The 25,016-nt window shown below is 31.8% G+C and overlaps 1 protein-coding gene across 3 annotated transcripts; it reads left to right on the top strand.

Moving 5' to 3' along the window:
- The first annotated feature begins 2,284 nt into the window (after positions 1 to 2,284).
- LOC107856701 (AP2-like ethylene-responsive transcription factor PLT2) lies at positions 2,285 to 11,972 on the top strand. Of its 3 annotated transcripts, none has more exons than XM_047400305.1 (10): positions 2,285 to 2,503; positions 8,302 to 8,501; positions 8,597 to 9,008; positions 9,177 to 9,259; positions 9,383 to 9,391; positions 9,510 to 9,598; positions 9,707 to 9,780; positions 10,330 to 10,380; positions 10,507 to 10,586; positions 11,093 to 11,972. In XM_047400305.1, exons 2-10 carry the CDS (start codon positions 8,363 to 8,365, stop codon positions 11,788 to 11,790), a joined length of 1,635 nt encoding a protein of 544 aa, XP_047256261.1. In that variant the 5' UTR covers positions 2,285 to 2,503; positions 8,302 to 8,362; the 3' UTR covers positions 11,791 to 11,972. The 3 variants fall into 3 exon arrangements, with proteins under 3 accessions (XP_047256261.1, XP_047256260.1, XP_047256262.1); XM_047400304.1 differs by lacking the exon at positions 2,285 to 2,503 and adding an exon at positions 7,897 to 8,185; XM_047400306.1 differs by lacking the exon at positions 2,285 to 2,503 and adding an exon at positions 7,898 to 8,185 and having other exon boundaries at positions 10,510 to 10,586.
- The last annotated feature ends 13,044 nt before the right edge of the window (positions 11,973 to 25,016 follow it).

Raw genomic sequence — 25,016 nt, 5'->3', positions numbered from 1 at the left:
TAAGGAAAAACATTCACTATTTGAAAATTTTTTAATTATTATTAAGGCGTGATCACACATACTTACAAGTTACAACTTACAAAAAAATTCAAAATAGGCAAACTCTGACAAATTACTTTTTTTTTTTTTAAATTTATCTGTCATGCTATTATTTATTCTACGAAAAAAATGCCACTGTAATTCTTTATTTATAAATAATATTAGTTTTATTTATTTATAAATAAACTTCGAAAATATTTTTTCTTCCTTAAACTACATATCTAATCAAACCCCACTACATAGGTGTGATTACAACTTCTTTAAAAAATTGCAAGCTAGTTTCCAAAGAGGAAAAGAAACCATCTTTCACCCTTTACAATGAAGGATAACACAGAAAATAGAAGGAAAAAAACTAATCGTGTTTTGGGGCAACCGGCAACATGAGTCAAAGTAAAGCCCGAGAAACTGACACGTGTTATTTGTGTCTCTTCGAACCTGGTCGCAAAACCTGAAAGGGCATGGGGCATAGACGGTCTAAAAAAAGAAAAGTTAAAATGAGTACAAAACTACTCCCTCCGTTCCACAATAAGTTAATTGTTGATTTTGGCACACATATAAAGGAAAAAAAAGCAAAAACATAAATTTATTATTTTTTTTTCATTTTTACCCTCTTCAAAAAACAAAGACACATGATACATCACTCCCAATACACATTTAATGAAGAGTAGATTTGGAAAAAAATTCTAATATTTACCTTGAATTGTGAACCATTCACTTATTTTGAAACACTAAAATTGCTCCAACAATTCACTTATTGTGAAACGGAGGGAGTAAAAAGAAGAAAGAAGAAAATTTAAACGTCCTTTTGTTTTAGCCTTAGGGGTCATTTGGTCGAGTGTGTTAAAAAATTTAATGCATGCATTATTCTTGTGTTCTAGTAATACCTTGTTTGGTTCATTTTTTTAGCCTATGCGTAACTAATGTTTGCATTAGTTACACTCTTTTGTGTATTAAGTAATGTATTACTAACACCATCATTTTCTAGGTATTAATAATACAAAGCATTTTAATACATGTATTAGCTTGTTAAGTGACAAATTTACCCTTTAAATCCTTACTAAAATATTTTGTCATTTTCTCTGCACTTTGCCTTGCCTTCTCTTCACTTTGCCTCTGTTTTTTTTCTTTCTTTTTTATAATATATTAGCCATGAAAAAGTAACGTAATATTCACTGCACCTTCTTCCTTTCTTCCCTCAATGAGATATTACTCTTCTCCACTAGAATTGAATGTTTGATTATTGGGTATAGATTTGAAATTGGATTCTTTGTTTTGGAGGTTATGAATATAGGGAATAAGGGTTTGAGATTGAAGTTTTGACTTGTTTGAGATTCCATCATGAAAATGGTTAAACATTCAAGTATTATTGAGCTTCATGAAGTTATGGCAAGTAAAACGAATATATATATATATATTTCTATGGTGTTTGTTAAAGGCAGTGAATTGTTTGAAAAAGCAGCTAAAGGGAAGTTATAGGGAAGATAATGCAAGAGGTTATTTTCAACAGTTGATATTTGTAATTGATTTTTGTCATAGTCGTGGTGTTTATGATAGAGATTTGAAGTCTGAGAATTTGTTGTTAGATGAAGAAGACGGAACAAGCTTAAAATATCCAATTCCACGATCAGTTCTAATAAAAGAACAAAAAAAAAAGGGTAAAGGATATTTTTGTCAACAAATATTTTCTTATAAAAATTATACAAACATATATTACTCTTTGGTAGAGTGTATTAAAATGTTAATGTATGCATTAGTTTAATGTGTATTAGTAGTACCTTGTTTGGTATACCTTTTTACCCTATGTATAATTAATGCAAGCATTAGTTATACACTCTATGTGTATTGAGGTGTGTATTACTTATACCTCAAAATCCATGATATTACTAATGCAATGAATCTAATGCATGCATTAACATGCTTAAAGACCCTATTACCCCTCAAGAAAATTTCCGCATCCTTTCCAACATATATACTGCGGGTATTATGTAAAAGAATTTTTTTTTTTGAAATTATGTAATTCTTGTTTTTTTTAATACATTGAACCAAACACTGCATAAGAAAAATACAAGCATAACTAATGCAAGCATAGCTAACACAAACATTATTAATAAAAGTATTATTAATACATCATATTTTGCATTATTCTTATACACTCTACCAAACGACCCTTAATACATTAAACCAAACAGTGTATAAGAAATAATATCAGCATAACTAATGCAAGCACAATTAATACCAACATTACTAATGCAAGCATTACTAATACACTCTATTCAGCATTTTTCTTATACATTCTAACAAACGACCCCTTAGTGTTATAGCAAATCTCACTACCTTTTGTAACCTTTTCCCTTCTCTTCACATTTTCCAACACTATCCATACATGCACTGTTGCAGATACTGAGAGAGGAAAAAAATAAGAAAGAACGAGATTGTTTTCAGAAGATACGAAGCTTCTTTACTGGTAAGTCAGATTTCATAAACAGAAAGACGAAAGTTCATTTCTTTCAGTATCTATACTTTACTCTATCTGCATATATAGATCTTTTTTTCTTTAGATTTATCCAGTTCAGTTAAAAAGGTTAATTGTCGATTTTCTTAAAGAAATTAATTAACAAAAGCGAGAGAAAGAGTTCTTGGAGTATATAATACTCCATATAAAACACGTAAGCCAATGAAGCTTTGGGTTTAGCTACTGTACCAAATATAGAAAAAAAAAAAAAGAGAAAAGGTTTTGCTTACTATATTGTGTATTATGCTACTCTTTTATATGTAGATGCACAATGTTTCTTTTTGTGTTGGAGTGCATATGTTAATAATGAGAGATTAAAAGTCAAGTAAAAAGAAAAGAAAGCAATATGTTTGCAATATTTCAAATAAACATAGGGCTACATACACTGTGTGTTTAAACTTTTACAAGTAGAAACAGTAACCCCCAAATGGAGAGGAGGTGGGGGGATCCATCTAGTATTTTCCTTTAAAGGCAGTAGAATTACATCTACTGCTTCTACCGTTCCTACTTTTTTTTGTTCATGTCATCTACTAGAGCATCATTCAGAATTTTTCCGGTCAACTTTGGATGTTTCTTATAATATTCTTCAAGTGTGAATTTGAACTTATATTAAAATTCTATTGGAGTAGTGGGAAACTAAAGCTTAGACTTTTTAGTACTTCCACGGTCAATAAAGGGACATTTTGCTTTTAGAAACTGTCTAAAGAATCTCTGTTAGACAGCGTGAAGCAGAGTTTCCGAACAATCTAAGAAAAATTGAATGTCAGGCTACTCAGTGACTTCTTATTAAAATGGGATTTATAAATAACCATGTGTTAAACTTATTAGTCTCAGAATTAGAATGGAAGTTCATTTCCCTTATTATGATATGATGTTACAAAATTATTTTTTCATAAAAAATAAAAATGAAATGTGTACTCTTACGCAGTGGCGGATCTAGGAATTTATTTTAGGGGGTTTGAAAAAATAAAAATATAAATGTGTGAATACGTCAACAAAATATAATTTCAAGGTATAGCAGTTGTGTTCAAAACAGATTTTAAAAAATAAAGCATTTGCTGACGGAGCGACTCAAGAAGCAGACATAGAATCACTGGGCTATCCAACAACCTTGTTTTCAGGTGGTTCAAAATTACTCCCTCCATTTCAGAATAAGTGAATTGTTGGGGTATTTATTGGTGTTTTAAAATAAGTGAATCATTAAATTTTTTTTCAAATTTGCCTTTATGATTTAACAACCAATTAACTTTTGAAAAGATATTATAAGGTTAACTTTTTCTTTTTTTGGGGGTAAAAATGAAAAATTGTGTTAAATATATGTCTTTAATGCTTTTTCCTTAATATGTGTGTCAAAATTCAACAATTCATTTATTATGAAACGGAGGGAGTAATATATATACATAAATATAAATTTTCTACGTTATATATACAACGTAATTTTTTACCGAGGGGATTCGATGAACCCCAAAATACCACGTGGGTCCGCCCCTGCTCTTACATTATAAAAGTTCATTTAAAAGTTCTTAAAATATTTCATAATAAGTGGGATTAAATATTAAACGAAGGTAAAATGAATTACCTGTCACATCACAAGTAAAACTACATTGACAATAAAAACAATTTATAATATCATTATATTAGAGCTAATATTATTGTTTATAAAATAATGACTTTCACAAGGATTTTCCGTGGCAGAGTCTGCAGATCACCTGACGAAGATTAGTCTAACAGGTCGGCATATCATCTGGATATCAGAAATAATACATATACTTGTTCTTTAATTAACCATATGCTAATTAACTTAGTTTATTGAAATGTTAATTGAAGTATGGGATGGTTGATCATTAATGATGCTCTTTGAAATTTTGTTTTTTGACTGAGAATAGGCCTGTGAGTGGAAGACAGAAGGCACAGAAACAAAGAGAGTTGTGTAGAGCAGCATGATGTTCTAGTTTGCAGTCGACATGCACTGCAAAAACAAATACTCAGTCTGTCCTAAATTATCCATCATAAATTTTCTAATTTGATTTTTTTATTTTACTTATTTTTTTTATTAATCAATAAGAAACAATTTTTTTCTCCATGATTATCTTTTGCATTAATTATTTTTTATTCAAATTAAATTATAAACACCATTTAATAAGTTTACTATGATAAATTAGACATATTATTAATTATTTTTTTAATTAATGTATCATCTCAATTTGAGACGGATAATTTAGGACGGAAGAAATATTTAATAATGTAAGTATAAAAAAAGAACATTAAATTAAATAATTTAAATACGGTTTGATCTTTTGACGAGTGCGATTTCCAATTAGACGGTCAACAGAATTCTACTTGGAAACCCAAATGAAAATCGCTTCATCTCTCTCCAATTTACTAGCTTCTTTTATATTACTCCCTCGGTTTTAGTTCACTTAGCCCATATTGACAAGACCTTTTTTTTGTTTTTTTTAGAATAGAGTAATTACTTTATTTTATTAAATTAATTTTATTATTTGTAATTTACTGATAGAAGTAGTATTTGAAGAAAAAAGTTAAACTTCTCTTAATTTTATATGTAGTCATGTAATGATAGTAGTAGTATTAGAAGAAAATGTTAAACTTTTCTTAATTCATATGTAGTCCTTTAATAATTAAAGTAGTATTAGAAGAAAATGTTGAACTTCTCTTAATTTAAGAAATTGAAATAATAATTTGAAATAAATCATGAGCTAAGTAAACTGAAATGGAGGAACTACTAATTGGTTTAAATATCGTAAAAGTAAATTTTACTCTTGTGCAGTACTTTTATTACTTATTTAATATGTCGGATATGTGATATAAAGTGTATTCCTTCCGTCTCAAATTATTGGTTTCAAATTTTTTAATTTGATTTTTTTTTTTTCATTAATTAAAAAGAAATAATTTTTTTTTCATGTTTTACTTTTTATATTAATTACTTTTTTTCAAATTAAATTGTAAATTATAAATATCTATTAGGTACTATGATAAATTAGGCATGTTATTAATTATTTTTTTGTATTTCATATCCGTACACATGCATTAGGGCTTCTACTTGCTCTTCTACTCGGGGATCCACTCCCTGATTGGTTCTTTAATGGCTACACATTTAAAGAGATCCACTCCTATATTAAACATTGCAATAAATGTCGGTTCACTTAGAACTATTTTTAGAAGAATATTTTTTTTTTGGTTTTCCAACGTACTTTCACAGTCGACAGTCGTGAGTCTAATTCTTCAATTTTATGGTTAGCGCATTAAGCGATAGGGAACTGATCATAAAGTTTTTTCCATTAAACTCTTGCTTAAGGAGTGAGGTGCTAAACCACCACACCAACTTTTGTGATTATTTTTAAAAGAATATACTTTATACTTATGGCCTTAAGCCTTTTAACTTTCGGATAAATACCATTTTTAATCAAAGAGTGGGCATATTCCGTTATCTATTCTTTTTCCTCCCATTTAATGTGTGGTATTTAAATTAAGGCCGGATTTAATTCAAATATCTGTTGACAAATCTCATATTATAGGTTAGAGTGCTGCCTCGTTATACAGTCAAAATTTTTTGCATGTCATTACAATTTAAAAAATCGTATTCCAACAATTTTTCCATATTTATTGATTGCTTTCGTACATTTTATTTTTTTTTTGTTTTGTATTAATCTATTTAAAGGAATATATCATCCATGGCTAGTGTTGATCATTTTTTGAGAGAACTGGTTTATCTTCTAAAATATTCAACCTTTAATCAACGACCTTTCCTTTACTTCCTGCTAGTCCGTTCTTTCGAAACATTCTCTTCGTTTTGGTGAGCGGTATTTGAATACTTCTGAAATATATGGTGTTTTGTTTCCTAAGATGTCTTGAAGTACATTTGCATTTACCATCCTTTCCATTATAATTCGTAAATTGTTGGTCTGACTAGAAAAAGAAAATAAAATGGTAAAACATAATTATATCTTTCTCTTAAATGATACGTAGGGCAACATAATGATGAATTGGCGGGGAGATATAGTAGTGTAATTGTGAAACATAGTGATATAATACGTAATCATATTCTACATATTGGGTGGATTTCTATATTTGTAATATGTATATATTTGTGTGTATTTTTCTTTTTCCCTAAGGTAGAAGTCGAATGGCAATTGTTTTGCTTGGTTAGAGAAAAATAGCATGTTTGACACTTTGACTAGTGTGGATGAATATACAAATGGTTGCCCGTGTGAAAGAAGAGAGCGGACGGTAACTTTACGTGGGACTGTAAATATTTTAGTATACGAGAGATGATTTGTGTAGTGTGGGAATGCTGGGCTTTGGGGTGTCATGTATTACATTCCACGAGGATTTTAAGAGAGTTCCAATGCACCCAACTTGGAGATATTTGTTGAATATTTCAGGGTTACCATTTGGTGGTTTATGTTTTGCGGGTACTACTAGCTAGTGTGGGTTAGAGGGTCGGGTGGGAGTGGAGGGATGGTAAAAAGAATGGATTCTTTCCAGTTGGAATTGTATTGTAGGTTTGTCTTAATTCGAAGACTTAAAAGGACCACCAGCTTTGTTAGTAAGACACTCGTGGCCTTTTTAATATGGACCTACTAATTTGTATGTTGCTTACACTGTACATTTTTGTAAAAATATATTACAATCCCTTACAATATGTACTTACTCTATTTTTCATGCTATTATATATATTAGAATTAGACTTACTACTAGTACATAGCTGTCTCTTTGTTGCTAATAGTTTATAGTAACTTTTTTAATCAATCTTCGAAAATCAACTAATTTTAGTAAGTGTTTAATAGAAGAGTACTTTGATGAGAAGTTTGGCAGAGCAATTTTAGAAAAATTATTTTGAACAACAATAATACTTTTGTAAGTGTATTTTCATCCTAAGTGTTTTTCAAAAAATACTCTTGGAAAAAAAATATTTTTTTAGCTTTTGAAAATATTTTTTGCTACTCTTAGAAGCACGTACTTTCTCGCAAAATCTTCACCAAACATTTTTCTGTGTTTTTTTTTTTTTTTAAAATAAAAAGGCACTTTTGAGTTTTGATCTCAAAAAAGCTAGATCATTAACCTAATATTGTGAAATGACTATATATGAAGGACGTGTACTAACTAACTTGTTATTGTAGAGTGAATTTAAGTTCTATACATCGACGAACTAAGAATATTACATATTCAAGTCGGTTATAAGATAGTTACACAAATAATTCTCTAAGATCGATAACTATTAATTAATAAATAACTTGGTAAAGTTATGATTAATTTGCTATTACGGATTAGTGATAAAAGTAAAGTATACATCCTCTCTAAGTCCCCTCTCCAACAATATTCTACAATTCCTAGTTTTAAGTGTTGGAATGTGGTGATCACAGTCAGCTTCATTTGAATAAAATGACCATTCTCTACCAAGTGTTGGGTAAAGAAATCATGCATTTAAATACTTCATTCTTTCTCAATCTGTATTTCTCTTTTAGACCTCTCCGTTTCTCTCCCTCCTCTCTCTCTCCCTATTATAACCTCGTGCTTGGATGAAACTTTAAGATAAACAGGTATAAGGGGAGAAAGCGTGTGACAGAAAAAGAGAGTGTGAGAGAAAAAGAGAATCTCGTCATACTTTTTTGGGTAATCCATTCCTTTGTCACTTCCATTGTACATACACGAATATATGTGCTACTAATAATGCATTTATGATTTGTTCTTCTGTATAATTAATTATTTTCCCCTTTGGGCATATGCAGGAATTGATCGATAGGTACAAGACATTTAATTCAAGAAATTGTCAAGAAAAAAATTGGCTCCATGAATTCAAACAACTGGCTATCTTTTCCTCTATCTCCCACTCATTCTTCTTTACCTCCCCATCTTCAAACAACCCAATCTCATCATTTTTCATTAGGGTTAGTGAATGAGACCATTGACAATCCCTTCCAAAGCCAAGGTACTACTATACTCTTAACAACCGTTTATTCGTTTGTCTATTTTGCATGTTGACGTGTGTGACCATCTCATGAGTAATTTGAATTTATTTTGCAGAATGGAACTTAATCAACACACAAGGAAGCAGTGAAGTTCCAAAGGTGGCTGATTTTCTCGGAATGAACAAATCTGAAAACCAATCTGATTTAGTCCCTTACAACGAAATCCAAGCAAATGACTCGGATTTTCTCTTTCAAAACAATAGCCTTATGCCAGTGCAAAATGCTGTAGCTGCTGTTCCTGCAAGCAACTATGATCTTCAAGAAAATGCTTGTAATATTCAGTCTTTGACATTGTCTATGGGGAGTGGAAAAGGCTCAACTAGTGAAACAAGTGCTAGTCCAAGTGCCACTGCTACTACCGCAAGTGCTAGTGCTGAAAATAGTAATACTAGTATTGTTGAAGCAGCACCTAGAAGGACTTTGGATACGTTTGGGCAAAGAACATCAATTTATAGAGGTGTTACAAGGTAAAGTATTCTTGTAAACAAATTAGTGTTCCTTTCTTTTCATCTTATTTCTCATCATTTTATTTCTATGGCGGTTGGGTTCATTTTAGACTTTGGCTGGTCAACCTCATGCAAGCCTATGTCATTGAGAAACTTTTTATTTTATGATTTCTTTTGGTGTGAATGTAGACATAGATGGACAGGAAGGTATGAAGCACATCTATGGGACAATAGCTGTAGAAGGGAAGGCCAATCAAGGAAGGGTCGTCAAGGTGAAATTTTACTAAAAATATTCTATATTTATGCTTTTAATAAATCTCCTTTTCTTTCATCAGTTGTTGCTAATCTTTTCCTCTATCATTTTTGGGGTGGCTGCTCTTGTTATTCACTTGCAGTGTATTTGGGTAAGCAGCTTAGCACTTTTTTTGGCCAGCTTTTAATTATTTTTCCTTCCAAGTACTTACTTGATTATTTCATAGAACATAATTTTTCTCGCATTATTATTTATTTTGGTTTGAGCAGGAGGGTATGATAAGGAGGAGAAAGCGGCTAGGGCTTATGATCTTGCTGCACTAAAATACTGGGGAACATCTACCACTACTAATTTCCCAGTAATTAACCTTCACTTAGAACCTTATAATATTGTAGATGAAATGTTAGATGAAAAACATTGATTTAGTTATGGTCATGTTTATTAATTCTTTATTTAATGAGAATAGATTAGCAACTATGAGAAGGAATTGGAAGACATGAAGCACATGACAAGGCAAGAATTTGTTGCTGCAATAAGAAGGTCGGTCCTTTTATAAATTGCTACTATTATTCCATCTACTGTTACTTTTTCTAGCTCTAGACCTTCTATTTTAATCGAAATAGTCCGAGTAATCTAGTGTTCTATTATAGCAACCAATTATTGGAACCAAAATAGGAGCGGAAGATTTGGCAGAGACTGACCTTTCCACTGACAACTTTTTTTAGTCCACGTCTATTTCTATTTAAAATTTTCATTGTCCTTAGATTTTTAATTGTAAGATCTTATTTCTTATATTGATAGTATAACAAATTTTGTCACTGTTATATCAACTTAAAGAGAACTACAGGTGATCTTCATAAAGGTATGTTAGTAACTCGAAAAATAAGACGAGGCAGATTACTAGCTAGCTATAACAAGTTGTAATGCATTGGTAATGAAAAAGATTTATATATTATTAGAGTAGAATATTTAAGCTTAATTCCTTTTTTAAATTCAAGTTCAACAGATTAGTGTAATAAAAAATAAAACTGTAATTTTTTAGCCCCTTATCGTCGCATGACATGAAATTTTTTCTTGCTATTTATTCAGGAAGAGTAGTGGCTTCTCGAGGGGTGCATCCATGTATCGTGGTGTTACAAGGTATTCATAGTATTGTTTTCTTCCTTCTACAATAAAAACTTTTGCAAGAACAAAAGAAATTTTTTTAATCTCCTCTCTTTATTCTCATCTTTTATTCTTCGTTTTCTCGCATGACATATCTGGTAGCAGGCACCATCAGCATGGCAGATGGCAAGCAAGGATCGGAAGAGTTGCTGGAAACAAAGACCTCTACTTGGGAACATTCAGTAAGACCTACTAAAACCAACTCTTTCCTAATTAAAATGACTTACAAATCTATACTATAATGACTAACATGCTTCAATAAATACAGTTCATGTATATTATAATGTAAAAATTATTTAATCGATCAGATTAAGAATATGAATTGTAAGAAGGAACTCTTCATTTTAAAATGTAACCCGAAGGATAGAGAGATATCCTATAATAGAGGTAGTATTATTCAGGTAACTGGTTCCTCTTTTCATTTGAAGTTACATGTAAAATTATAGATACTTTTATATAGTTGAACTTCGCACTGTCAGCTAGTGTAAAATGACATTTACTTCATCAAGTTACCCAAAAGATTGCTACAAATGCTGTGACCCATAAAATTCAGATTAATAACTTAGAAATTACCCGTTTCCTGTTCTAACCGGTGCAGATTAAAAATTCTTTACGTATGCAAGTTAAATCCCTACTTTTTAACCTTGCAAAAGTGGCCATTCTAATTTTAAGAGAATGTTGCATGCAGCTACTGAGGAGGAAGCAGCAGAAGCATACGATATAGCAGCAATAAAATTCAGAGGGTTAAATGCAGTGACTAATTTCGATATGAATCGTTACGATGTGAAATCCATACTGGAAAGCAATACTCTCCCAATTGGAGGAGGTGCAGCAAAAAGGTTAAAAGAAGCACAAGCTCTTGAATCTTCAAGAAAGAGAGATCAAGAAATGATGGCCCTAAATTCAAGTTTTCAATATGGAAACTCAACCGCTTTACAAGCTTATCCTTTAATGCAGCAACAACCCTTTGATTCTCAACCCTTGTTGACTCTCCAAAACCATGATATTTCACAGTACAATATTCAAGAATCGTCGTCCCATTTTCACCAGAACTATCTCCAGACTCAACTTCAACTTCAGAATAGTTCTCATCAACTCTACAACAATTATCTCCAGAATAATCCCGTCTTCTTGCATGGGTTGATGAACAGTGAAGGTAGTTCTAGTGGAAGTTATAGTACTGGAGGGTATTTTGGTAATTCCTCTGGACTAGGTGGAATAAGTTCACATTCAATTTCAGATAATGGAGGAGGAAATGCTCATGAGGAAGTTGCACTTGTAAAAGTTGATTATGATAACATGCCAGTTTCCGGAAGTTACAATGGTTGGTCTGGAGAGTCAGTTCAAGGATCAAATACTGGTGTTTTCTCAATGTGGAATGATTGAGAAAATAATTAGGACGACGTGGACTAAATATTTGAGAAATTCTGTTAACATAGATCAATGTTAATTTCATGTTTTTATTTTGTTGATGATCAATATGTTTGGACCAACTGAACTTGATTAATGTTTTATGAGCTTCTTTATTTTAATTGTGTTGGGTCTGAGTTAAAGACCTACAATCTTCATGCAAGGTTCTCGTGCCCATTTGGTTTTCTTTCATTTCCCTTCTCATCCTAATGTTTGGACGTATTTCTTTTCCTCTGACGTTAATTTGTTTCTATTCAATTTTGTATTTGAGACTCTAAAAGTTGTAATATTCATGCAATTGCAATTTGAAGTTGTTCCGATAACCGGCTGACTGTCCTATTTTCATTTTTTTTTCTCTTTCCTAATATTGATTTGTTTGCTAGGTTCAAGTTTTGTTAACTCTTTCATCCCTAGGGCAACGATTACTAAAGAGGTTGTCATGATCCATGAACTAGGTCATGATGACATTTATCACGTTCTAACCTTAATAAGTAAGCCGATCACTCAAACTGATAAAGGAAACACGAAAAATAATTAAGGCGAGACTTTTAGAACGAAGTCAAATCAACACTATAAACGAACGACAATCTGAAAAAAATAAAATAAAAACCTCAAGAGACAGTGTCAAAAGTGTAGAATATCTAATACTTCATTTGAATACAAGGAAAATGCAAAGTCTGTCTCCGAAGACAAGTAAAGACATTACAAGGTAACAAGAGGTCCAAAAGTCGACTCTGATCTCTAGAGCAACCCAGTACATCAATGACGACATCAGAAAAATATGATCAACCACAGTGAGTCGTACTCGAGTTAGGATCTGCACCGAAAGAGCGCAGTAGGGGTGAGTATAGTCCCCTTGTACTCAGTAGATATCATAGGACGACGGAGCAAACTTGCACACAGTAGGTATCATAGGTGGACTAAGCAAAGTAGAAAATTAAATAAGTAAAATATACTATGAGCACGTCGCCTGCAAGCAAAAAAGTCGCAAATGGTAGCTCACACCGTCTTCGCTAATAGTTCTAAAATATATAAGTACACAGAAAAAGAACAAAATAAACATAAAAGAAGAATACACTGAAACTATACACAAGTTAAGGCAACTAAGAAAGACGTGCCAGATGCGTATGCAGAATGCAATGCAATGCAGTGTGGATAGGATGAATGGTGAAAGCCATTGCATGACTTTCTATATACACCTACTGAGCTAGCAGCTACCAGGTAGGATCCATGAGGGGTTCATAATCTATATGCTCTATCTCATATCTCAATCTAAATCTCAACTCTCCTCTCCGGCCCGTGTTCATGGAGAAAATTTTTATAGAAGTGTTTCATTTTCTTTATGAAACAGTCACTATAAAAAAAGAAGGAAACCTACCACAAGAAATCGACCATGGTTGGTGGCCGGTAAAAATCAACCACAAGCGATCAGTTTTTAATAATATTTTTTTAAAAAAATAATTTTTATCCAAAACCAACCACAAGTGGTTACTTTATATTTTAAAATCACAGGAATCTAATTAAATTAATCCGAAAAAAATAATTCACCAACTTGTGGTGGATAATATCAAAAAATAAATAAAATAATCATTTCAAAATTCATTTTAAATTTTTAAGCAATATATTAATTTTTTTTTTTATTAAAACCCAACCACATGTGTCTGATTAAGTTTAAACAAATAAAAAGTAATTAATATTAAATAAATAGACCACATATGGTCTTTTTGGGTTTTCAAAAAATTTAATATAAATGAAATAAATAAAAAATGTAAAACACAATATGCTTTTAAAATATATTAATTATTTTTTAATTATATCGACCACATGTAGTCGATTTTTTAATTAATAAAAAAATTTAATTGAAATTATAAAATCGACCACTTCTGTTCAGTTTTTGTAAAAAACAATTAAGAAACACCTAGCATTTATGGCCGGTTGTTGATAAAAAAATACTTTATAATATTAAAAAATATTAAATATAATAATTAAAATAAATAAATAACATAAAATATATGGTTCATTTTTTTTACTTACATTGCAATATGCAATCATATTGTCCATCGAGTATATATATACACACACATATCTCATGTAGTTATTTACGTGGTAGTCAAAAGCTAACTGAATTTCTCTAAGTATATTGAATAATATGTTGATATCATACGATTGAGGTAATAATATATTGTTGAAGCTATAATAATGTAAGCTAAATTAATCGATAATTCATTCGAGTATATATGAAATAGGTTGTACTACAAGGTAATATACTCGTGTATGTGATGTATATAGTATGTATTAAGAAGATGATAGTCAATGGTGTGTTTGTGTATATATATATGTATGTATGTATGTATGTATGTATATATATACATATATATGTATATATATGTAGTTATTTACATGGCAGTCAAATGCTAACTGAATCTATCAAAGTATATTGAATAATATGTTGATATCATATGATCAAGGTAATAATATATTGTTGGAGTTATAATAATGTAAGCTAATAGTAACTGAAAATTCATTGGAGCATAAGTAATGTGTTGTATTATGAGATAATATATTTATAATCTATATCTATATCTATAATGTATTAAAAGTGTGAAGACCTTCAGAAAAATGATTTGAACTTTTTGCCTTTCATCAAAAGTCCTTGTAATAGATAAAATTATCTTTTTATACTAACTATAATGAATATATTGAAAAATAAATATAGAAGAAGTTTATTAGGTGTAAAATTTGCTGAATTTTCCTATTTTTATGGGAAAAGGTTCATTTTCTTAATGTTGTGTACATATTTTACGAATAATATTGGTTTTGTATCGTAGGCAAACTGTTGATTTTTCTTAAATCTATGGGAAAAGTTAGTTTTTTAAGTTAAGAAAATTATTTTTATGGAAAATAATTATTAAAATATATGAATATATAAAATATTTCTAATATATTAATTAGTGTTCTTTTTGGTTTATGAATCCTCTACTTCTATATAAAAAGTCTTTTAATTTTAGATTCTTATTCTGTCACGGTAATAGTTAAGATTAAAGATATAAATTTGCTTATGATTTGAGGTATGTTTTTTAAAATTTTAGTATATTTTTGAAATTTTCAATAATAAATTCTTAATAGACAATTGTTATAGTATCTATGATTAAAGAGATAAATTTGCTTGTGATTTGAGGTAAGTTTTCTCAAATTTTAGTATAAACTTGAAGTTTACAATAATAAATTATAATCTATTCTTGATAGAGAATTGCATGTCCAATTTTTTTGAGATGCATATTAGTTTATATAATTTAAATAGTTATAAAAATTTTAACGTGGATGACTATTTTTCAATTCTTTTTTGCCGTAAGACACACGTGCAAAACACGTACACTTGACTAGTATATATATATATACTCGTGTTTGTGATTGCTTATTGTGTGTATTCAGAAGTTGATAGTCAATTAAGTACATGTATATATACGTATGTGATATACATAATAGTCAAAAGCTATAGCTAATTGAATCTATCCAAGTATATTGAATAATATGTTGATATCAGACAATCGAGGTAATAATATACTACTGAAGTTATAATAATGTAAGCTAATTAACTAATTCATCAGATCATACATGAAATACTTCGTATTGCATAGTATATAATATAGATTTAAAACCTAATTAACCAAAAAATCATCCTAGTATATGAAATACATTGATATTATTATGTGATTGAGGAATTATACTACTCTTGTTAAAGTGATAATGAATTAAATATTTATCTAATTTATGTAAATTATATTGTATGTTATTATAAATATTATACAATTTATTATACTTTTTTTATTTTTTAATTAAAAACTAACCATTTGTTGTCAATTTTAAATAATTTAACTTTTTAAGTAAGAATCGACCACTTGTAGTTGACTTTTTCAATATTTTTTAAGAACTTAACCCAACCCAACTACCGCCTAGCCTGTTCGGCCTATCACCCTTATAACCCCTTTTCTAATTACCCGATATACTACAACCCCTTTTCTAATTACCCGATATACAACAACATCGACAAAAACAATCCTATATCAATATACTGCCTTTAACAAAAATAATGACACCAACATCAATAACAACACAGGCAACAACAAAAACACCGACAATAGTGAGGAAACCTTCAAGCTTTTGGTGGACGTAGTAAGAGAAACACTTGCGGTAGTATCTTTCGATCGATGTCGTTCAGTTTTTGATTGTCGTTCTTGGCCACTGGTCTGTAGTAATTTTCTTTTCTCTCTTTAGTTTTTTTTTTTTTTACATTATTTCCTTGCTAGTTTCGTTCAATTAGGTTCTAGAGTTGAAATGCTTCTTCATTTTTTTACCTCATGTATTATTTTATGCCTAATTTATTTATTTATGCAATATTACTTATTTACCTTTGTGAATCTCACATAGTTGGAATTGATTATGTATTTTCAAAAGTCACATAGGTGGAGTTAATTTTGGAACATTAATTTATTTGAAGAATTTCTCAAACTTGAACTTTGAAATATTTTAGTACCTTTCACTACATCTCAGTTTGCTTTGTTATTCTACACTGACCACTTATCTATTTCTCTTCAACTTAGGCCAATTAAAGGTAAATTGATTTTTCTCTATTTTTTTATATTCATGTCTTTAAATGTAGTGTTATGGTGAGATTATTTATTGTAGAAGGCTTTGAAAGCTATAGGTTTGTGATGATTATATGGTGCAAGAGGGACATGCGACACATCTACTTATTTACTCTATTGAGTGTGTTGAATTGTTTGACTTATACTAGAATTGATAACTTAAACTAGTGACTAGAAAATGATTAAATGTAGTAACTTGAAATTATAAAATTGTGACTTGAAAATGGATAAATATAGTAACTTAAAATTGTTAACTTGATGTTGAAAATGGTTAAACGTAGTGACTTGAAAATGTGAACTAGTAACTTGAAAATGATTAAGTGTAGTGACTTGAAAACATGAACTAGCAACTTGAAAATGGTTAAGTGTATACCACTTGACAATGTGAACTAAAGACTTGAAAATGGTTAAGTGCAGTGACTTGAAAATGTGTACTAACTACATGAAAATGACTAAGTGTAGCGATTAGAAATGTGAATTAATAACTTAAAAATGGTTAAGTGTAGTGACTTGAAAATGGTTAAGTGTAGTTACTTTAAATGTTGATTAGTGACTTGAAAATGGTTAAGTGTATCTACTTGAAACGTGAATTAGTGACTTAAAAATTGAGTCTAGTGACTTGAAATGTGAATAAGTGACTAGAAAATGGTTAAGTTTAGTGACTTGAAAATGTGAAATAGTGACTTAAAAATGGTTAAATGTAATGACTTGAAATGTGAATTAGTGACTTGAAAATAGTTCATTATAGTGACTTGAGATGTGAATTAGTATCTTGAAAATGGTTAAGTGTAGTGACTTGAAAATGATTAAGTGTAGTCAATTGAAATGTGAATAAGTGACTAGAAAATGGTTAAGTATAACGACTTGAAAATGTGAAATAGTGACTTAAAAAATGATTAAGTGTAGTGACTTGAAAATAGTTAACTACAGTGACTTGAAATATAAATTAGTAGCTTGAAAATGGTTAAGTGTAGCGACTTGAAAATGATTAAGTGTAGTCACTTGAAATGTGAATTGGTGACATGAAAATGATTAAGTGTAGTGACTTGAAATGTGAATTACTGACTTGAAAAATGATTAAGTGTAGTCACTTGAAATGTAAATTAGTGACTTGAAAATGGTTAAGTGTAGTTACTTGAAGTGTGTACTAATGACTTGAAAATAGTTAAGATAGCGACTTGAAAATATAACTAATGACTTGAAATTGGTTAAGTGTAGTTTCTTGAAATGTGTACTAATGACCTGAAAATGGTTAAGGTAGTGACTTAAAATTTGAATTAGTGACCTTAAAATGACTAAGTGTTGTTACTTGAAATGTGAATTAGTTACTTGAAAATGGTTAAGGATAGTGACTTGAAATTTCAATTAGTGACTTGAAAACGGTTACGCGTAGTTATTTGAACTATGAATTAGTGACTTGAAAATGATTATGTCTAGTTACTTGAAATGTGAATTATTAACTTGAAAGTGATTAGGTGTAGTGACTTGAAATGTGAATTAGTAACTTAAAAATTGTTATGTGTAGCGACTAGAAATGTGAATTAGTGACTTGAAAATGGTTAAGCGTAGTTACTTGAAGTGTGTACTAACGACTTGAAAATAGTTAAGATAGCGACGTGAAAATATAAACTAATTACTTGGAAATGGTTATGTATAGTTACTTGAAATGTGTACTAATGACTTGAAACTAGTTAAGGTAGTGACTGAAAATATGAATTAGTGACTTGTCACGACCCAAAATCTAAGGGTCATGATGACACTTCTACGGCTAAGCCTTGACAAGTAAGTCAATTACCCAGACTGATATATAAAAGAAATCACAATGCGAATCCCAAGGTGAGACTCCTAGAACAAAGTCAAACCGTACATGAAAAAGATAACGAATGTCTGAACAATAATAAATATCACAAACCATTCAAAACCTGGTGTCACAGTGTAAGAACAATCCACAACAACTTGAAATTTGAAAATACTATTGATAATCCAAAATAAATACAAGTCTATCGCTGAATAAAAAGTAAGACATAAACTAGATAGGATTGGTAGAAGGTCGACTCTAGAAGCAAAGAGCGGCCACTACTCAAAAGTGTCCAATCTCCACCTGAAATTCAGTTATCGTGCGGTGCACTCATACTTAGATCTGTACTGAAAGGCACATTAGGAATGAGTGTAGTCCACTTGTACTCAGTAGATATCATAGACCGACTGCACAAAGTAGAAAATAAGGTATATAAAATACACACTATAGGCATGTCACTTGCAATCACAAAATATTCCAAATGGTAGCTCACATTGTCTTCACTAATATTTCTAAAATATAAGCACATATACCAAGTACAAGTACAAAAAGTATGGACAGAATAGATAGACATCAAATTGAATAGGAAAGTACAATGAAGAAGGTGCATAATGTATGAAATGCTATAAGAATGAAAATAATGATAATGATGCTGTGATAAGTTCGAGGTTGTTGCACAATCTCCGTACACACTACCGAGCATTGCTCCTGAGGTAGGACCCATGGGGGTGCTTAACCCATATATAATCTAATAACCAATACAAATACCAATCCAATATCTATAACTCCTATCCACCGTATGATCATCGACATAGGTTTTTTAAAAGAGTCACATTTCCATCAGAAAACTAGTATTTCTACAGTGGTACCAATGCCTCATGATGGTATATATGATATAAGGATGTAATTCTTACAACAAAACTAGAATGAGAATTTCAATCCATCAAATACACAAGCACGTGAGCTAGAATCCACTTAATGAGCCAACCATCCATGATCCGGTATAATTCATGCACCATTAGAATGAGATATGCAAGTAATATGCCATTAATACCACATACACCCAACATAGGTATTTTCACCAGGAAGAATACAATCAAATAAATAAACACAAGGCCAACAACATAGTATAAGACCCCCCCCACGGGTCACACAGATCAAATAATGTCTCAAATCACCAATAACAACAACATCGCTCCCCACAAGCACATAACAAAACTACATAATTTTTATGATCAATGCCTATACTAATATCCTGATTTTATATTAGTATTAACTATCCAACTCGGCCTGAAGAAAGTTAATCCATAACCTATCTTAAACAAAGAAATGCCAATCTAAAAGCATCCATTCATAAAGCCTTCCCCTCAGGAACAACTCCAAAGCCAACTAAAACATAAAAATATAGAATGTATATGTCAAAAGGAAGCCAACAATACCCATATTGCCTATTTTTGAGCCGGAGGTCAAAACGAACCCCCCAAAATGGGTCAAAAAAAAAGGTAAAACCAAAAGTTTAGTTTATAAATACACTACTCATGATTCAAAGAAGCCATAGAAGAAAACCCAAGTGAAAATGGATTAAAAATGAGATTTAAATTTGAAGAAAACCATTTTAGGCCATCTAGGCCAAAATTTAAAAATTTCACTGTTGAACGTATTTTAACGAGCTTTAGATGATAAGAATCAAAGTAAAATAATTGAAATTGAGTTTTGGTGCTTACCCAATCTATAATATGGAAGAAATCATTCAAAAGCTCGAAAACCTGAAGCTCAAAGTCTAAAAAATGGTGGAAAATCGAGAAAGAGGTATTTAAGGCAACCTAGGTGCCACTTAAGCGGCTATCACTTTCTCGGTACCTGGCAAGCCTGAGCCCTCCGCCTAAGCAGACCGACATCTGCTTAAGCGGCCATCGCTTAAACAGACCGACATTTGCTTAAGTGGCCATCGGTTAAGCGGGAAGGCCTTTCTTTAGAGACATACCAACTAGCATCCTGGTCACTTAAGCGGGTTTTTTCTTAAGCGACCCGAAGGGGTGCTTAAGCGAATGCACTAGCTACGTGCACCGCCTGAAAATTTGGATCCATCGACCCTTCGGGTTTCATTCAGAATATCAACAACGAAACAAACTGTGTTATTCTATCAAGTTCGATACTCCAAACTCAATGGCAAGATAAGATTTTTGAAAATAGGTTGTTTTCACAAAATTGACTTCGAGACCCGAACTTATAATTTACTAAATCAAGGATTGAAATGAGATATAAAAGTCATAAAATTGAATCGACCATGCTACTAACCCAAAATTGACATTTTGGATTTGCTGGCGAAGTTCGTTTTGCCATTCGGCGCATAGAATAATAAAGTTGACCAAAATCAACTAGAAAGCCTTTTTAACCTCGAAAATCCACAAACTCACACAAAATAGACTGTAATGCATTAAAAATTATGCCAGTCATTCCTACATCCCAGAAACATCATATTGCAATCACAGGGAGGTGTAAAATTATCAATTTGCAAAAAAATAAATGTTTCATAGAATCAAGCTCTTAAAATATCCACCACTACGTATCTAGTTCGTCTTCGAACTAAAGGCAAGGAAAATACCCGGATCAACAAAAATTTAGGGATAACTACCACACATATCATACTCGACCTCCTAAGTAGTCTAATCTACAGGTCGACGTCTCCATTGGACCTTAACTACCAAAATATCTCTAGAATGCAACTACCTAACTTTCCTAGCTAGAATGGAGACAGGCTCCTTAGCAAAGGAAAACCTCTCATCTAACTGTACTAAATCCCAACCGATGACATAAGACTCATTAGGGGTATAGCACTAAAGTATGGATACATGACAAACTTAATGCACAACTAATAAATCTAGGGGCAATGCTAACTTAAAAGATACATCCCCAATAGTCTTAAGGATCTCAAATGGGCCAATCTACCTGGAGTTGAGCTTGCCCCTATTCCCAAAATCTTATCACACCCTTCATAGGTGAAACACGAAGGAGGACCTGATCACCAATACTAAATTTTAAGGCACGAAGTCTACAGTTTGCATAGCTCTTCTACCTACTCTGGGTTGCTCGGAGTCTATCTTGAATAACCAAAACTCTATCAAAGACTTGCGAAGCAAGTACATATCTCAAGGTATAACCTCCAAAAAATTAAACCAACCAACTAGAGAGTGACAATGCTTACTATACAAGGCCTCAAATGGAGCCATCTCAATACTAGAATGGTAGCTATATATGCAAACTCTGCCAAAGCTAGATGATGTTCCTACTGACCTTCAAAGTCCATAACACAAGCGCGGAGCATATCCTCATAAATTTATAGTCTTCTTTGATTGATGCTGGACTGGAGGTGAAAGTTGTGCTAAAATAAACCCAGGTACCCAAGTCATCCTGAGATGCCTTCCAAAAGTGAGAAGTGAAAATCAAATATCTATATAAGATAATAGACACTGCTACACGATAGAGACACACTATCTCACTAATTACGAGCCAATCTCAGCATTGAAAGAAACCTAGACACCCAGACGCTATCAGAATGACAAAAAGTATGAGGCAACCCTGTCATGAAGTCCATAATAATTCTCTCCCATTTCAACTTGGGAATGGATAACCTCAGAAATAAACCACCAGATCTCAAGTAAAAAGATATGCCAAGCTACCTAGACTAGTCAACTTTCAGCTCAAGGCATTCACATACATATTAACCTTGGCCAGATGGTAGAGAATAGTAAGGTCATAATCCTTAAGCAACTCAAGAAAATGATACTACCTCATATTAAGATCTCAATAGGTGAAGAAATACTACAGGCTATGATGATCCTAGAAGATCTCAAATAGATTACATACAAGTAGTGCCTCCACAACTTCAAAGCAAATACAAACATGAACAACTCCAAATCATGGGTAGGGTAATTCTTCTCATGGGGATTCAACTAATGAGAAACATATAAAATCACCTTACCCTCATGCATCAACACAACACCTAACCCAACACCAAAAGCATCACAAAAATCATGCCCTCCTTAAGCAAAGTTAAGATAGGAGGAGTTGAGGTCAACAAATTCTTAAGATTCTTAAAGCATTCCTTACAAGCATTAGACCATTGAAAAGAAATATTTTTCCAAGTTAACTTAGTCAAATGAACCACAATAGATTACAAAACCTCAACAATCATTGATAATAGCCTGTTAAGACAATGTAACTCCAAAACTCGATAGGGCAAGTAGGCCTAGCCCAATCATAAACCTCTATAATCTTGGCTAAATCAACCATGATACCATCCTTGGTCACTACATGACCCAAGAAAGAAACAGACTCTAACTAAAAATCATACTTGGAGAACTTAGCATATAACTTCTCATCCCTCAACCTCTAAAGCACAATCTCCAAATGGATCCTCTTGCTTAGCCTCACTCTTAGAGTAAACCAAGATATCATCTATAAATATAATGGGAAAAAAGTTGAGATATGGTTGAAATATTCAGTTCAACAACTCCATAAATATGGCTGAGGAATTGGTCAACCCAAAAGACATGACCAAGAAATCACAATGACCGTATTGAGTTCGAAAAGATGTCTTTGAAATATTCAAAGCTCTAATCCTCAATTAGTTATACCCAAACCTTAAATGAATTTTTAAAAACATCGAAACACCCTGAAGCTAATCGAATAAATCATTAATATGAGGAAGAGGATAATTATTCTTAACTATCACCCTTTTCAACTATCGATAATCAATACACATACACATAGACCCATCTTTTTTCTTCACAAATAAGACAGACACACCTCAAGGTTATACACAAGGTCAGATAAATCCCTTATGTAACAACACCTGTAACTGATTCTTCAACTCCTTCAACTATGCTGAGGCCATCCTATAAAGAGGAATAGAAAAGGGTTTGGTGCCCATCTCAACATTAATAGCAACGTCAATATCACAATCTGGAGATATTTCAAGGAAATCCATGGGAAAACATCCATAAACTCAAAGAAATACAAACATAATCCAAAGAAGGTACCGAAGCAACACTAATATCACGAATATGATCCAAATATGACAAACATCGCTTCTTAAACAAGCAACAAGCTTGAAGAAAAGTATAACTCTCTTGGTACCTAAATAAAACACACCCTTCTAAGCTATTTATGGCACAACTGATGGAGCTAAAGACACAATCTTAGCATAACAGTCTAGAATAACATGCTAATGAGCTAACAAATCCATACCTAATATGACATCAAAATCTACCATATCTAGGATTATTAGATCTACCCAAGTCTCACACTTAGTAAAGGTCACAACATAGGATTGGTACACTCGACCCTTCACTAAAGATCCTTATACATGGGTAAATACACGATAGGCACAACAAAAGGCTCACTAGTAGAATCAAAACTCAAACAAAAATATGCAAGCATATAGGAAAAAGTCAACCCCAAATAAAATAATATCAATACAAATCTAAAGCAATGGGGATGATACCTATAATAACAACATCAAAAGCCTTTATCTCCGGTCTGGCAGGTGTAACATAGCACTATCCACATCTCTCACCTAGCTGAATAGACCTACGACAACCTTCGCGAGCATTACTACCTCTGCCATATGCACCTCTAGTTGTACCTCTACCTCTCTAAGGATCATCTCTCACTGTAGATATATAAGTAGACCTAAAAATATATCGGGGATAGTTCTTAGGCAAATGTCCAGACTCATCCAACACATAGCAAACTCTGTGACCTGACTCAATAGAAAAAAATACATCTGAGCTAGAATAACTACCCTAAAACTTGAAATAAGAAGGCCTACTATCTAAAGCCTGCAAGGTTATATGTACTGGTCTACCATAATACCTATAGGAATCTCTAAAATGTTTGCCTCAAGGAGTACAACTACTTAACTCTTACTAATGGTGCACCTTCTTGGCACCTCCTTGAGAAGCTCAAAGAATAGACTCAGTCATCTTTGTATGATCCACTATATTCTAAAACTATGCACCTGACACTACCATCTAGGAATCAAACAACTGAAGTGAAATATCCAATCCCTTCACAAAGTTTCAAATCTTCTCAGACTTAGGAGCAATACTAGCAAAAGTGTATCTATATAAATTTAATGACCCTTCAAGTCATTTCCATATTTTCTCTTATTTCCAAGAGCTTATTTATAGATTTCCTAAGTCATTTATGACTTGCTAGGACTGACAGTTCAGTTACTATATAGTTCGCTTAGTTTTTAGATCTAATTCTTTTTTATGTCTTCATTAGTTCCAAATAGCAACCGAGCAAAAAAGTCATTTAAACGACCTTGTATGAAAATTATGACTATTCTTAAAGCTCTAAAATACTGATTTTAGTCTATTTAGACCTTTGGTTTGAGTCCTGAGGCACCTGAGCTCATTTTGTCTTATAGGTCAGTAAGTTAGAAAATTAAAAATATGGGTGTGGGACCCATATTTTGTTGAAAATACCTTTGATGGAAATCCGAGTGCACCATTGCATCTAAAATGTCAAATTTTGTTTAGTTAAATAATTCATTTGCATATATGGGATTTCAAATGAATCTCAAACACCTAATCATGCCTATTTTGGACTTGGAAAATACGGTGCATCAGCAAATCTGGTGCTACTGAGATCACACCACTTTGGGTCATGATTGAAACTCCATGTGAAACAGATATTCTATAATCATAAAGGGGTGTCATGATACTCATGTAGAAGATGAGATTTACCAT

This window comes from Capsicum annuum, chromosome 11, assembly GCF_002878395.1.
Source record: "Capsicum annuum cultivar UCD-10X-F1 chromosome 11, UCD10Xv1.1, whole genome shotgun sequence".
Lineage (NCBI taxonomy): Eukaryota > Viridiplantae > Streptophyta > Magnoliopsida > Solanales > Solanaceae > Capsicum > Capsicum annuum.
Note: the sequence above shows the minus strand (reverse complement) of the source record. Positions and strands in the feature narration are given on the sequence as shown.